The sequence below is a fragment of the Prosopis cineraria genome, unplaced genomic scaffold, assembly GCF_029017545.1.
Source record: "Prosopis cineraria cultivar Desert tree isolate PC_DT_omini unplaced genomic scaffold, ASM2901754v1 PC2, whole genome shotgun sequence".
Taxonomy (NCBI): Eukaryota; Viridiplantae; Streptophyta; class Magnoliopsida; order Fabales; family Fabaceae; genus Prosopis; species Prosopis cineraria.
Genome location: NW_026555333.1, coordinates 24,539,954 through 24,556,870, shown reverse-complemented (window position 1 = coordinate 24,556,870; position 16,917 = coordinate 24,539,954). Strand labels below are relative to the sequence as shown.

General features: G+C 29.7%; 1 protein-coding gene across 5 annotated transcripts; it reads left to right on the top strand.

Moving 5' to 3' along the window:
* The first annotated feature begins 3,297 nt into the window (after positions 1–3,297).
* Positions 3,298–8,931, top strand: LOC129303203 (uncharacterized). 5 transcript variants are annotated; one of them, XM_054942347.1, is made up of 6 exons: positions 3,298–3,453; positions 3,555–3,611; positions 7,254–7,407; positions 7,489–7,542; positions 7,764–7,815; positions 8,453–8,931. In XM_054942347.1, exons 3-6 carry the CDS (start codon positions 7,286–7,288, stop codon positions 8,660–8,662), a joined length of 438 nt encoding a protein of 145 aa, XP_054798322.1. In that variant the 5' UTR covers positions 3,298–3,453; positions 3,555–3,611; positions 7,254–7,285; the 3' UTR covers positions 8,663–8,931. The 5 variants fall into 5 exon arrangements, with proteins under 5 accessions (XP_054798322.1, XP_054798320.1, XP_054798321.1 ...); XM_054942345.1 differs by having other exon boundaries at positions 7,225–7,407; XM_054942346.1 differs by having other exon boundaries at positions 3,555–3,616.
* Positions 8,932–16,917: the final 7,986 nt, after the last annotated feature.

Below are 16,917 nucleotides of genomic sequence, written 5' to 3'. Positions count from 1 at the left end.
TTTTTTTGTAGAAAATAATTTAAAATCATAAAAATAATCATTTTGTAATCATGATTATGTTAATAAAATCAATGATTAACTAATGATGGATTATGATAGGGGTGAATAGGGAATGAAATGCGAAAATTGGCTTCCTATCAAATCATTTTTGGTTCTATAGTACTTGGGAAATATTTTTTCTTGTATAATATCTTAGTAATTAATTTTTTTATACAGTATCTTGGTATTATCATTTTCAATATCATGGCTATTCTTACCATCCAAATCTCCCATGTTCTTCATTTTTATTTCCTCATTCCCTTTAGAAAATTACACCTTTTAAGAACACACTCGTCTAGCATAACTCCACAAAAAACACTGGAAACATAGCTTGTGAAGTTCAAATAAAAAAACTATGATTTTGATATTTAAAATTGATGACAGGTTAGGTCTAATAGAAAAAAAATTAATTTTTCACAAGGTGACTAATTAATATTTAAATCTTTATTAAAAATTGTGCCCACAACTAGTATTTGACCCTATCTCATGCTTGCTTAGTTTTACAGGTCCCTTCTTATAATTTTTTTCTTGAGTTTTGTTTTTATAATTTTTTCACATGCCTTTCTTGTAATTCGAATGCAGAAGCTGACTCTGGTGACTTACGGAAAAAAAAAAATCAATTTTTTGGATAAAATCGATTACCTAATTTAATTGATGTTTAGGTAATTGATTGAAAAATTGATTTTTTTTTAACTCAAAAAATCAATTATTATATGTATCCAAACACACACGACATCTTCTTCTAGTTGGATCTCTTGAAAAAATTTTCTTTGATGATTGAATTCTTTAATTGCTAGATCTAGACTAGGCTTTGTTTCTTGGTGAATCATCTTGTTTCGGGTCTTCCAGATTTTATCGAGGATGACTATGACATCCAGTAAAATGAATTCATCTCCTCTATTAATCAAGAAATTGAAGAAACTTTGGAGCATTTCATTTAGATGTGTTAATGCAAATTAAACAATTTTGATGTGCATGGCTCCAAACCCGAAAGTTCTAGTAAAAAGGCAATAAACTTTATTAAAAAGAATATAAGAATTAAGATCACACAAACAAATAGTTTTCCAAGGGGCTCCATAGAGTCCATAAGAAAAGCAAAAGCTGAATATGACAAAAAAATATTGACAGACCTGACAAAACGATCTACAACACATAGCATAAAAATACACAAACTCGACAAAACTCGCTTGAAGTCCCAGCTTGATTATGACAGTTGAGACTAGGGAGAACAATGAGTTGGACAATGAAATGACAACTCCGCATGGAATCATCAAATATTTACCAAAGCCTGAATAATTAACATATGTATGAATTAAAAAATTTATAATTAAAATTAATATTCAATTAAAATTAATAAATTAAGGTTAGAATAAAAATTAGTTTATATAATGTGATTTATGTTTAGATATTTTTTTTTAAAGTTGGTTAGATAAATTAAAATTTATTTAGATAATTTGATTCAAAAATCAGTTTAAAATTTTTTATGACAAAAATAAACACAATTTTTTTTGTATATATATTTTTGATTAATTAATAAGTAAAAAATAACAAACTTAAAATTATAATTAATAAGTAAAAAATCTTCAATATTCAATTGTCAAAAGCTAAAATAAATTCATAAATTATAAAATATTTAATTGATATGATTTACAAGTTAATCTTTAATTATATCATGAATAATTTTTTCTATACCTAAATGTGGGCATTTCTTGTATAATTGCAAACCTATTCTTCCATACTTCAAATGTAATGACCTAGAATTTATTTAAAATTAAAAAATTGATGGTGAGACATTTTAATGATATTATGTGTGTGTGTGTGTTGGTACAGTTAGGTCTTGTGTTCGAGTCTCCCTTCATTTCATTTATTTTTTTTCAGCTACATAAAATTACAATTATGCCCCCACCTTGATCAGATTTATTTTTCCATCTTTCCTCTTCAATCATAAAAACACTAGAGATAAAAAGTTAACCTGTGGAGAACATACTACCATCTTTGTCTTTTTTTCCCTCCTTCCTTCTCTATTTTTAATTGGCCACCGATATGAGAGGCATGAGTTCGCCATTCGAGCTATTTCCTTCTGCGATTGAAAATGTTGGCTCGACTATGGTTCTTCAGTCCATGTGGTTATGTGTTTGTGTTTAGATCTCTTCTAGTCATCTTCGTCCTTATCCATCACCATCACTATGGGTTTGCGTCTCATGGGTGCATCAATGCAAGCAACAGACACAGTGGAGATCGGGTCTCCATGGCAAGTGTGGCGATAGCTATGATCTCTCATCAAATCTGGTAGACATGGGAGAGTGAAGGGTGAGCCAAAGCAACCATGGGCAACGGTAATGAAAAAGAGAAGGCTTAGGACTATGGCTTAGGAGATAGCAAAAAAATGAAGAGAGAGAATAAAAATTTAAAAAAACATTGCTCCTAACATTCTATTACTTTTATTTATATTACATATTCTAGTATTACTTTTATTTAAATTTATTAATTTTAAAAAAGAATATAATGCGAATGTAATTTAAAAAAATAATAAATGATAATTTAATTTTTTAAAATTTCATAATTTCAATAAATCTTTGGAGATTTTTGTGTCAGTAAATTTTAAAATAAAAAAACTATTTTATCCTTATTGAAAATAACAAACTCCATCATAATTTTTATTTAAGGAATCACAATTTTTATTTTATAAATATTAAAAGTTAAATAAGAAATTATAACTTATCAAATTTAAATTTTTTTATTAAAAAATAAACGTTAATCACAAATTTTACTTAAGAAATAATAACTTTTTCCTTGCGAATTGTAAGAGTTGAAAAAAAATTATAATTTATTAAGTATAATTTTTATTATTAAAAAATAAGTTTTTAAACTAACAAACCTTATTTATAATTTTTATTTAAAAAATTATAACTTTTATTAAAAAATTACAAAAATTAAATAAAAAATTACAACTTATTGCTTTTCAATTTAAAATTTATTGATAAAAAAATTCTTAAAAATTTTAGTGAAATTATAATATTTTAAGAGATTAAATAATTATTTATATAATTTAAAAAAATTTTATTATTAGTTTTTCACATTTTTATTTAAATATAAATAAAATTGGAAATTTATTATGCTTTTAAATAATAATAATATATTTCTTGATTTATGCAGACACGATATAATTTGGCGGCGATTTGCCTTACCCTCAAGGTGAAAAAAAAAAAAAGAATAATAATAATTGCATTAAACCAATTACCATGTCAGTCGATAATCTCAATCCCATTGTCAGTCGATAATCTTGCAGACAAGCGAAGAGGGGAGAAAAAACAGGGGGGTTGAGGGAGGGAGCTCGACGAAAGCTTGCCATGGCTTGGCACACCCGAATCTCTTGCGTGAAGCATTAGCCCACAACAAAACAGTGAAACACAAGTATCTAAAATTGTTTCTTTTCTTCATTCTTCATTATCTTCACCGATTATTTTCTGATTTCGGGAGGACTTATGGTTTTTTTTTTTTTTGCCTGAAAATAGGCGAAGGGGATTGAAGGAGTTGAGCGAGATACTTAATGTCATAGGGGACTGATTCGTGTAAGGTAACTCTTTCCTTGTTCGGTTTTAATTTTTGGGATTTTATGGCTTTGATGCGAGCTGCCTCTGTTTAGATTTTAGAATATTTGTGGGAAGATTTTCGGTTTTAATGGTGCAATGCTAAGGAGAAAATGAGGAAAAGTTGTGGTGAGCAATGAAGTAAAGAAGCTAGAAGCAAGAGAATCATGAAAGTGATGTAGAATCCCAAGTTTCCCTCAATTTTCATAGGTTCTTGCCCTCTAATTTTGTGGCGGTAGTTTACTAATTTTAAGGCCGGAAATATGCAGCAAAACCATGGTAAGAGGGTTATAATTTTGGTGACCGATATCCTGATTTTGAGCAAAACTAATACATAAAAGATAGAAACCTCCTGCGTGCACCACATTGACAGATTATCGGGCAGACTTATAATTTTGTTTTCTCTGCATATTATGCTGCTGTAAATTCTTTGGAAATTTGATTTTTTGTTTTTTTTTTAAGTGATGACAAGTTGTAAGAGAAAAAAGTAAGATGGATCATAAGTTTGTTGAGAATTAAAGTGTTTTGCTCATCCTTGTTAGAAGTGGTAAATGAAACTCTTTGGAATTTTATTTGATCCAGTACTCCTTGTTTGAATCGGAAATTGTGGAGATGTGAAAGTGGTGAATATGTTTGTTTCACTTCAAATTTATGAGAAAATGAAGGTAGAATGGGGATTTGGTACACCATATGCTGCAAATTGTGAAGTAATGGTGCATGTTTTTAGTTTGAATTCAGGTGTTTGAGGGGGGGAAATGTGATAGCAAATGATGGTCGTTGTGTGCTAAAATGTGTTTGGGAATTTTATTTTGTTAGTGGCTAAATTGTAGCTTTACAGCTTGTCCAAAAGGTGTTGGTTTTATTTAGTAATTGAGGTGCTAAAAAATCATGGATTGAGCGAATCAGAGTGTTAAATGTCGGGCCTACCATAATTCTTTTTGGTTGACACTCAAGGAAGCATGAAAAGGGTTGGATTGTTGGACCATTGGGAAATTTGATGAAGAGATGATGAGTTTTGTTGATTTCAAATTTATTGGTGCAGAGGCTTTTTTTTTTTTTTTTTTTTGGGGGGGGGGGGAAGAGCTTCTGAAACTGATGTAAAGAAGGTAGATTTCTATATTAGCTTCGATTGTTGTGAATGTGTATCTGAAATCACTTGATGATGAGAAGGGGGGAAAACAAGTTGATAGGCATCAAACCAAAGGATGTGTTTGGGAAGATTGATCATTGTCAATCCAAATAGGTAGGGGGAATTCCTGAAGGAGAAATTGCTATTGAAGTATGATTTATAAAGTAATGAATAGTGACCTCGGGTTATTTGATAATGTAATGCTTGTGAGATTTTATTTTGCACCTTGAGCAAGAGTTGAAGTAACAGATACAGATTTTCTTTCTTTTGTGTAATTTACTGTAAAATATCTTCTTGGTTGATGTTCTGGCATTGTGTGCTGATGATCAATGGTGGGTGAGAAGGTTTTCCTCTTCTGAAATAGTTATGATGATGATGATGATGCTGGGTTAAGAAGTGTTCCTCCTTGTGGATGCTGCTTTGATGATGATATTGTTGGTACTGTCACATGTGATGCTTTTGATATATTTCACACTTCATTGTAGTTGGGAAAGATTATCTATTATTGGGGGCACTCATATCTCACCTGTCAGGGGACTTCCTATTATAAGAGAGAGCTCCATAGACTAGGCCAAGTAGAAGTAGCCTGAGACTCGCATCATAGTGCAAAGTTTTGGATATGCTGCAGTTTTGTTATTTTGGGTTATTGTATGGATGCATGTGATTCATATTTAGATTGAAATTTTTGATTCTCTGGTGATGCAAAGTTGTTATTTTGGTTGTCAAGTATCAATGAAAAAGAGATTTGTCATATAATATGCATAATACCACTCATTTATGTGATATGGTCCATGTAGTTACAATCATTGGTATGAACTGACTATAGTTAGTTATGCTAGGATCAGGTATTACGATAGGTGAATGCATGAATGTGGTTAATATAATGGTACGACCATGTGATATGGATATAAGAGATTTGATAGGGTCTAAATTATGCTATTTGGGTTGTTATGTTTTCCTTGTTATAGTATCTTACTTTAAGGAATGGGGTTGATTATGATAAGACGCATGATTAAAGAAGAGCAGGTATATTAGGTAATTTATGACAGATATTTGGTTACAAGATTCATACATAGATTGGAATTGTGCTTAAATTCTTGTTATGTATGTATCCATGAGTAGTGTGTGTGGGCTTGTAGCCTAGGAATTTGATTTAGCATAGTTCATTATGGGATCAAAGAATGTATGGATAGTTGACATTTGAGATAGAAGAATTGATAGATGTTCTAGGACAGAACAGTTGCACACGCATTTTCTAGGTGGATGAATCTTTGGATATTGTGGTTATATTACGAGGAGAATGGAATATATAAATAATGCTATATTAGTAATCTAAACATCAAGGTCTGATGGAAATATGAGTTTTAGGGTTTGAATTTAATTTTAGAATTTTATATCATCTTTTGAAGTTATGTTTTCTTTATTTTAAAATTAAGCTAAGGTATCTTGGATTATCTTATCCTTTCAAGGATTTAGTTATGTTATTTTATCTTCTAGGACTATTACATCTAGATTACATTATTATGTTGAATAACTATAACTAGGACCCTATAAGTAGTTCAAAGGTTCTCTTATTTGTTAGGCCTCATTGGTGAATTGAATAAAGTTGAGAAGTTTGTGTGCGCTCCCTCGTATGGATTTTCTCCCTCCTTTCTTTCCTCTCTTCCCTTCCCTTCTCTATTTCACATCAGGGTCCAATGAATGTTTAGTTACAGAGTCAGATTAAAAAAAGGGGTTAAAAAACCATATTTTCATTTGGTTAAGATAAAAGAATATACATTTTTATACCTTACATTCGTACTGTTTCGTGAAATTCAGGCAACACCCATTAATTAATGCAATGGAATATTTTTCTGCGTGTACGTGTTTTCCCAGACAACCTATCTTGGCTGAAATAAGCTTGACTTTATTCATTTTTCTTTTTTTCCCTAATCAGGCTTCTTGTTCTTGTTGTAAGCTTGACATGATTTGAGTGCTTACTCTGAACTGTGACAAAATGCATAAAATCTGTTGGAAATAGTTTATGTAAATTGTCAAACTTCCATAAACATTTGACGTAAAGTTAATCTAGCATCAATAAACTAACAAATTAACCACAAACTTGTAGATTCATTTAGCTTCGATCCTGAAATTTTTCTGGAATTCATGATTTGATCCCTGTATTTAAATTGTTGCAAGTTAGTCCTTCCATCAAGTGCCTTATGGCTAATATAGCGATTTTCACTGTTTCACACAGAGTTTATAAAATCCTGAAGAAATCCATTCCCATCCATTCCATAAGAACATGGCATTGGCAATCATGTTTTGACAACTATGGGGCACTTGACCAGAGGATTAATTTGCATTCAATTAGATATTTTCAGGGTCTAACTCATGTACTACTACAAATTAAGGAACTAAGGTTTTTAAAATTTTGGGACTAAAGTATTAGTGAATTCAGAACTTATCATTACCTGTCCTTATTAGGTATATTGATTGACCTGGTTTCCTATTAGCACCGGACCTTTTTTGTTCTTTGGCGCTTCTCATGAAGACAGTCAACCAGACAAAGTCTGGTATGGAGGAATCAACAAACTCTACTTCCTCTGCTTCAAACCTCTATAAACAGTCTTCTAAGCGGCTTCTATTTGACCGCCGCTATGGTTGGGTGTAAGTCTTCTCTCTCATTCTCTCTTTTGCCATACTCAACAAATATTATTACTGTGATGCTTGCTGAGTTTTGTCATACAGAATTGATGAATGGAAAGACCCATCAGAGGAAGCACTTGAGGGTGGCCGAGGAATGTAAGTGTATTTTTTCTTTTCTTTTCTTTTCTTTTTTCTTTTTTAATTGAAACCTTGCTGAGGGTTTAATAAAAAGACACTAAAGTTTTAGTCACGACACTGTCCCTTGTTTTGTTGAGTGATAAGCAACTCAAACTTTACATTTTCTTTTTATCAGGAGCAGAGTGATGTGAAATTTGTTCTGTACTTGATTATTTTACTTTCTTCTTTTCTGTCAAAAGGTTTTGCATATTGCCACTTGCCAGAGCTTTGGTGCAGAAGACCTCACAATCGGTATGATGATAGTTTCACTATAAAGTTTCAGGTAGTTTTATTTGGGGTTAGGATTTTTACCTTTATTTTTTTTTTTTTGGGTAGTAGTGGTCTTATTTAATTTATAGATTCTTTTGTAAACAAGTTTTCCTACTTGCTCTTTTTGGTTTGCAATTCATCTTGTTGCCAAAAAGACTAATTTTTGAAGGTAATATACTCAGTGGTAGTCATCTTGTCAAGTGAATCAAGGATCCCAAAAAGACTAATTTTTTGAGTTTATTTTTGGGAGCTAACGTGTGTTCTCAATAATTTTGAGGGACTAGAGCTAAATTGGCTTAAAAATTCACAGATCAAATTTGTCAACTTAGTTATCACAAAGATGGATCCCTTGTTCCAATCATGAAGCTGTGTGAAGTCTCTACTGATATATATATATATATATATATATTTTAAAAACACTTGTAACTCATCACTGTATGTTTTTAATCACGTCACATGAGTTGATGAACACTATGGAACACAAACTTCAGAGGATCCTTTTGTGTATGAAAGAAAAATATTAACCCCTTCTCGCTTGCCTATTACATTTCTGTGATTTTGAACTGTGTATATTACTCCCTCATCTGTTGGTCATGACTTTCACAACCTGTTTTTGTAGATCAATCTTTCAGCTACATTGGCCATGAGAGCTTCTGAAAATCCACAGTGGTTTACTCGTCAGTCCCTGAATGCTGCTTTTGATGATGGTTTTCGCAGTTTTTTTTCCTTGAAAAACGCGTCATGCAAATTTAACTTCCTAGGCAAGAATTCTCATGGCCCGGATGCTTCCAATGACTCTTCCCAGCCCAAAGTAGAAAGTAAAGAATGACAAAATGTGCAAGTTACTTTTTGTATTGGCCAGAAAAAAGTGACACACACACACACACACATTTGGTGACAAACCATCTACTATTTGGTCCTACCAACTACTCTGAATTTGAGCTGAGTCCAATTGAGGAAAACTATCCTGATGTGATTTCCCCCTTTTTTGGACCCAATTTATGAGGTTTGAACTGAAGACTTTATTTAAAGGATAGAGTCCCATGCTAACCCCTGTTGCAAGTTACTTTTTTAGTAAAAGGAAAAGTTGGTATCTTAGTGATTCACCCTTGCTAATGCATGCATAAAATGCCATGGTCTCTACATTATTGCTCTTAATTAATTCAAATTTACTGATTTAGAATGACCTAGACCTTTGATCTTAGTCAAAATATATCCACTGACTGTTCCTGTTTTGATCTTCGTCAAAATATGAAGAATCTTAGTCAATGCTCTCCCTCCCTCCCTCCCTCTCTCTCTCTCTCTCTATATATATATATATATATGTTGTTGCTAATTTCTCATAACATAGCAAATCAAAATTTGTCTCCTAGAGGAGGTATCTACATTTCGGTCCCGTTTGGTTATGAGAAAGAAGTGAAATGAAATAGATTGGAAAAATATAGGTAAAAATAGAATGATCGAGGGGGATAAGTGAACACATTCATAAAGGAAATGGGTAATATAGTTCATAATGTTGGGAATTATGATTCATAAAATTTTTAAAAGGTGTGATAATTCTCACATTTGTAATGTATATTAATGAATTTTATCATGTTTATTATAAATAGAAGGATGATTTAGTTTATTTTTATCTTAATTTTTTCAATCTATTATTCTATTCCTTTCTAATAACCAAATGGGATCTTAGTGTTTGGCCATACCTTGAATAATATTGCTAGCAATAGACTTGTGAAAAAAATAGTTGATATTAATGAAAAACATTCATTTAGTAAGTATTTGATGTTGAGGTCAGATGATACCTAAAAATGAACCAGTTTTTTGCCCCTTGTTAATTTTTTTGGGTAAATTAACCACCGTCTTTCAAGATGTCAAATGCCAACAATAATGAAACTCTTCCAAGGGTGGGTTTAGACTTTTGGCAGAAAATAAAATCAAATAAACACGAAAATGGAATTAAAGAATTAATATCTTTAAGTGTTACATCACATGTATTTTATATTTTTAGTAAAAATAATTAAGATTTCCAAATATTTATCTTGAGGTCTTATACCTTGAGTATCATTCCAGCAGTGCATAATTTAGAAAGAATACTTTGGAGATAGATTGGAATGAAGATTCGAGAACTTGTGTATAATGCGGCTAGAAACAATAATTTATCATTGAGTAAGATACAGGCTTGAGAACAAGTAAGATTCCTCTTTTTAATTTTTCACTATTGATAAACCATTTGTTTTAAGGGAAAAGTGATCAGTGAAAGCTTAGCATGCTGTTGGAGTCCTCGTCATCGAAATGTTTGGACCTATTTAAGAAAGGTTAAGTGGTTTTGAAATTCTTTAAAAACCTATACTCATGTGCGAAGTTGACCATCATGGAGAAGAAAAATCCTTTTTTGCCAGATTAGATGCAAACTGAGAAAAATGCCCTTAGTGTCTATTGCTTTCTGTCTGAAAACAATGTCAGAAATTTAGATAAGCCAGGAAACTAACCCCAGTTATGCAATAACAGATTATTGAATAAAAAGAGCCCCAAATCAAATAGCCTTAGCATGAGGGCAAGAGTAAAAAAGATGCTCCATGGATTCTGCAGCTTCACAACCAAAAATGCAAGTTGATTGAACTTGTAAATGATGATTAAGAACATAGAGGAACATCATCTAAAGGAACCCAAAAAGAAAAAACAAAAAAAAAAATTACAAGGTGAAGCTTCGATGAAACCTTTTTTTAAATTTTAACAGAGTAGCTTCTGTTTTCCCATAGCAACCAATCTACTGAATCTATGTGGGAGATAGGAACATTCAAAAATTCATTTGTAGTGGAATGATCATATGTAGCTTTCAAATCAAAGGCTTGTTCCAAGCATCAGTGCAACATTTTGGAGATTGAATGATTAAGAGCCCGTTTATTTAAAATTTTAAAATAAATATTTTTGGATAGTTTAAAAATTTTATAAAAAAAATTTTAGAGATTTATAAAAAGAATATATTATTTTATCCTTAGTTACAACAATAAAAAATTATTATTATTATTTAGTTGTTTTTAGATTTTATGATATTTTTGTAAATATCTATTTATGAACAAACATTTATTATGTAGTTATTTTAAAATTTTATAATATCTTCATATACCTATAATTTTATAGTATTCTCTCTCATCTATATCAACAAATTATTTTTAAAAACTATTCAAGTAGCTTCTTAAAATAATTAGAATTATATTTTTAAATTCTGATTATTTTTAAAAGTTTATATAAAAATAATAAAATTTTACAAAATAGATTTTTTTTAAAAAAATAATAAGTAATTTTATATGGGAAAAAAAAAGCTTCAAGAAACTATCTCTAAATCTACACCTTCGAAATTGTGTGTTCTCTTGAAGTAGCTTGATTAAAATTTGACCACTATTTCCCATTGTTAAAGTTATGTAATAGGATTGACCCTTTTCAAACAATTCAATGAGAGATATTTTTTTTAAAAAAAATAAAACTGGATATAATCACTAAAACAAAATAAGATATACAACGGAATACGATTTACCTTTAACCATCACCCACAACAATTGAAGGAGAGATGTTTCTTAGAAAGAGTAGACATTTATAATGACAAAAATACCAATAAAAATTGTCCATCAAAAGAATAACACACTATTATTATTGCATCTAAATCACATGAATATCTTTGGTGAGCACAATTAAGGCTTTACCATATTCATGAGTCTATAGAGTACAGGTCCAGAAGTCCAACAAGCTCCATGAGGCCTATGCATCATTCATGTTCTCCAAGAGTACAAGATATCCACATGCAACTAGTAACCTAGAACCAACCTAAAACCAAGCCCAATTTGTTCTAGACCTCCAACTCTCAAAGCTCTTTTATTAAACCATTGGCACGAATCCTCGTGTGATGTACATGGCATTAAGATTTAAATATATAGAATTGAAATTAAAATTTTAAGTTTGTACTTTAATATTATATAGTGATGTGCCTCACTTCTTTTTATATTCATTTTCCTTTGTAAGTTGATATAAGTATTAATTATGGTATGTTTGGAGAAACTTTAATTTATAATTTTAATATAATGAATATATTAGTGTTTAACATCTTTACGGCACTACTAGAAAAATGAAATTTAGCGAGGGACAAATCTCTCACTAAATGTCATTTTTCATAGCTAAATTGCATTTTAGTCAAAAATTTTGTCCCTCGCTAAATTCAAAATTAAAAAAAAAGCTCGCTAAATTTAGTGAAGAATTGTATTTTCCTCGCTAATTTGTAAGGGATTTAGCAAGAGATTTAATCCCTCGCTAAAATTAGCTAAGGACTAAATTCTTTGCTAATCTTTCTCTAATATTATTCAAACTTTGATAACTTTAGTGAGGAATTAATCCCTCGGTAATCTCTCGCTAAATATGCTTATATTTAAAAATAATTATGCCAGATCACCCGTCATATGTGATGTCAACTTGTGACATGTCATCAACAACCTCATGCTTTGGCAACCACCATGTCACCTATCATCTCGCACCCTATCACCCACCACATGTGCGACAACTCATGACACGTCATTGTCCACCTTACACCATGTCACTTACTCCTTATGATATCATATATTCATCATGTGTATGCCAAAGCTAAGGTTTGAACCCTTGACCTCATACCTTTCAAGCTTTACACTCTCCTTCTTTGCCAATTGAACTGAAAGGTACTTGCAATCATTACATATAAATATGTATATATATTATTTAACTATATAAATATATCAAATAATATATTATAAAAATACACAAATACACATATTAAATTTTATTTTCAATTATTAACATGTTAAAAATGTTTATATTTTATTTAAATTATTCTTTATATTATATTTTTAATAAAATATTATTTTATTAATGAAAATCAACTTAAAATAAATAAAATATTAAATACTTTTATTATGAATATTTTAGTTAATTTTTAAATTTAATTATTATTTTTAAATGAAAATAATTAAATGTATAATTAAAAGTCATTGTCAAAAGTTAATTTTTTTTGTAATAATTAGTTAGGGATAGAATCCCTCGCTAAATACCTCACTAATTATCTTATTTTAGAGAGAAATTGGCAATTTCTTGCTATTTTCCTCGCTAATTCTCTTATTTTAGAAAGGGATTGACAGTCCTTCGCTATTTTCCTCTCTAATTCTCTTATTTTAGAAGGGGATTGATAGTCTCTCGCTATTTTTCTCGCTAATTTTCTTATTTTAGAGAGGAATTGACAGTCCCTCGCTAATTTCCTTGCTAATTTTAAATCAAGCTACGAAATCAACATCCCTCACGAATTTTCTCGCTAATTTGGTATTTTAGAGAGAAATAGATGATCCCTCACTAAATTTTTTTGCTAATTTTTATTTTTCTAGTAGTGCAGTAAGAGTTAAATTTTAATTTTAAATATATTTTAATTTACTTTTACCTTTAACTATGGAAGTTGCTTTCCATAATCGACATTAAAATGTGATATTGTGTTTATTATTCCAACACTTAGCACCATTTTATTATTCTCACTATTCAATTTTATTATGTTGACAATAAATTCAAACTTAGTAAAATCCATTGTTGATTTGTTGATTCGACTTTGTTGAATTTCTTTAACAATATATGTAATTCTTTATATTTTACAGAAATAATTATATTAGCTCCTATGTTGGTTGCAGTTGAAAAAGTAAATAAGTACATGTTGTCCTCATTTTTTTGTAAGGAAGTTGTATACTTGAGCTTTAATAATGTTGTGAAAGAGGATAGAGACATATATTTACTTGTTGATGTTGAGGCTATAAATTTTCAAAATTCAATTTTAATACCAGGCCTCCTTAACCATGAAATAAGGTTCAAAGTGGTGTTTTAATTATTTTAATGTGAAACATTAATAAATTTATAAGATAGTGCAATGGTACACATTTCATAGTTAAATGAGATAAAAAAAACATATTAGTGAGGCTTAAGAAATGTTTGGATCAAATCTAGGGACAAAAATATGTAAATATGTATACTGTGTACTATTACATGTCCATCTAGTACTAGATTATCATTTACTATGATGAGGAGATAGTTTCCCATTATACTATCATTTAATATGATTATTAATAAGAGCCAGACCAAAGCCAGTGTCATGTTGGTTTGTACTTTGCCTTATTCTATTTTCATCCATGACCCCAATTATATGTTATTGTTTCTTGTGTTTGAAGTAGGAAAGATTTAAAAATATTAATTAGTTTTTGATAAAGATGGTTACTCCATAGATAAAACTTCTAATATTATTTATAAAAAAGTTTTCAATAATTTGATTTAAATAATTATAAATTTTTGTTAATATGCTTCTCATCTTATCTATTTATACAATATGCATTTAGTTTTTACTTAGCTTTAATCTAATATACATATTTAATATTAATGACGATAATTACACAACCTCATTATATATAGGATGATATGGAGAAAATGTCTGTTACAAATTGTTAGAAAGATTTTTGTACAAGATTGACACCTATTTATAAAAATTATAGTATAAGAGCACTTTATTAGTTTTAAATATAACAATAAAAACCAAGTAAAGAAACACAAGTATCAATAAAGAGGTGATATAAATGATATTAATGTTAATTGAGTTGTATCTATCAACTTGCTTATACCCGTTTTTATATTCAAGTCCAGTATTACAAGATTTGATAAATATATAAATAGATAGATTTAAGGCTTCGTAGCTTTAGTCCTTTCTCTTGTAGGTCGAGCTTATGATGAACTAGGAGGGGAAGAAATTACATTGTTTGCATATGGAGGGATATATACAGTTGAGCTTGTTTTTGGTTCAAAGGCTCAAACTTAGTGGATATATAAATCCCAATAACTTTAGTTGGTTTGAGACTCTTAGATGTCAGCCAATATCCATAATCATCTTTCATGTTTTTTAACCCCATAAAGTAATCAACCTTAATGTTCTGGTAAAAAAGAAAAAATAAAAAAAACCCTCGAGGAATGTGAGTAGTTACGAGAGAAAATAAGTTCACATTCATTTTTACTGAATTAATTGTTTCTTTATTTTGTGATTAGTCCGCATCTTAGCATATGGAAAAACAACATAACGTGTGTTGAGAAAATAATGAATTACATGGAATGGTAAAGGCAGAGAGGTCGTAGGTCCTCTCCTGTGATGATGAGAGTATCAGGTTATGAGTATTTGGCATTTGTGGTAATTGCTTCTAATGGGTTACTATTATATGATATTTTTAATCATTTTACATATATTATAAAAAATTAGTTTTTTTAATATTATAAAAAAATAAGATGTATTTTTATTTTTATTCTTAATTTAAAATACTAATATAAGGTGTCTTATATTTTAAATAAAAAATTATTTTTAAAATGTATTTTATAAATAGAACGGAAGGAAGTAATTCTTTATCACCTCCACTCTTATTGAGCTTATCTTTTGAGAATCTCTGTCTTTCACATTCCAATAAAATTTAAAAAACAAAATCACCCGTACAATATATTGTCCCTTTATGGACAAATCAAACTATCAAGAATTACAAAAAGTCTTATATAAAAAAATCAATTATTTCCTCATTTTCATTAGATGTCAAATTCCTACATATACAAGTGTTATAAGAAGTAATTTATTTTTCTATTTAGAACTTTTTATATAAATTTTTTTTAATAATCCTAGCTAACCGTTTCCCCAAAGGGAAGGAGGTCCACACCCACCCACAAAAGCACACACCTAATGTTATTTACCTTACTCCACTTGGAGAATTGATCTAAAGACCCCTTGCATGAAGGATGGAGAATTCTAATTGAACTAGAAGCTCTTAGCAATCTCCTATCAAATTGAATGAATGGATTAATTATATTTTCTCTAGATTCCTCCATGTGATGGCATCAGGGATGAATCTAAAAACTCATTTAAGGAGCGGCCAAAATAAATTTTTACATTTTCTACCCAAAAAAGGGGAAAAAAAAAACAAAAACAAACAAACTTCGTAAAAGAAATTTTGTAATGCTTGCCCCTCATCCATCCCCTCATTGAATTTCTTGCTTTCTCAAGAACCGTGCATCCCACATGCCAAAAAAGGTAATTTTTTATTGGGAGAATCACATTGGAAGAATCACATCTAAGAATTATTTAAGAGAATCATTTACAAACGATGACTAATAATAATAATAAGTCACATTAAAAAAAATTAATATTTTTATTTTAACAACAATTCATTTTATATTGATCTTTATTTATAAATAATTTTTTTAAGTGATTCTTGAATGTAGTTTTTCCTTTTTTTTCTTTCCCATTCTCTCTCCCTTTCTTATGCTCAAAACCCATTTTATTCTCCTTATAAGCATCTAAATTATGATGCCAATATGGAAAGGGGGAAAAAATGCTTTTTACCGGGAGAGGGTTTCTCTATTTTTTATCACCATTTTTCCTGCACTTTTAAATTATGGTCATTTATCAAATATTTGATTAAAATAAATTCATTTGGGTAGTGCTTGGATTTAAATTTTTAGATTTAAAATCTGCATGTCAAATTTCACATTTAGAATTCATGCATTTAAAATTTTTTATTTGAATAGTTTAAAAAAATATCAAATGAAGAAAAGAGATAAGTTGAGATTCAAAATGAAAATAAAAAATCAAAAGTGATTTACTTATATTTTTTAATCAACGAGAGATAAAAACCAATATAATAATTATAAAAATATCAATAGTAAAAACACGAAGAGAATAAATTATTTGAAATGATTAGAATTTTAAATAACTAGAGTGTATGAGGAATTGAAAATTACAAAGAAAATGTAATAAAAAATAGATTTGGAGAAATCCAAAACCTAATTTTCATTAATCAAAACACACCATTAATGCAGTGATATCAATGGTTATAATTGAGAATTAAAGAGAAATGGATAATTAAAAAAATGGAAAGATTCCCTCTCCACCCCTCCTTTATCTAGTCCCTTTCAGCCAGAATCACTTGAAAAAGCTTATTCTTCATTTAACAATACCGCCAATTCTCCCCAGATACCACAGGTTCAACATAAATTTTGTGTTGAAAATCA

Coding starts and splice junctions, on each gene's coding strand:
- LOC129303203 (XM_054942347.1), top strand. CDS start 7,286: ATGAAGACAGTCAACCAGACAAAGTCTGGTATGGAGGAATCAACAAAC. Junction 7,543..7,763: donor CTTGAGGGTGGCCGAGGAAT/GTAAGTGTATTT, acceptor TTCTGTCAAAAG/GTTTTGCATATTGCCACTTG. Junction 7,816..8,452: donor TGCAGAAGACCTCACAATCG/GTATGATGATAG, acceptor CTGTTTTTGTAG/ATCAATCTTTCAGCTACATT.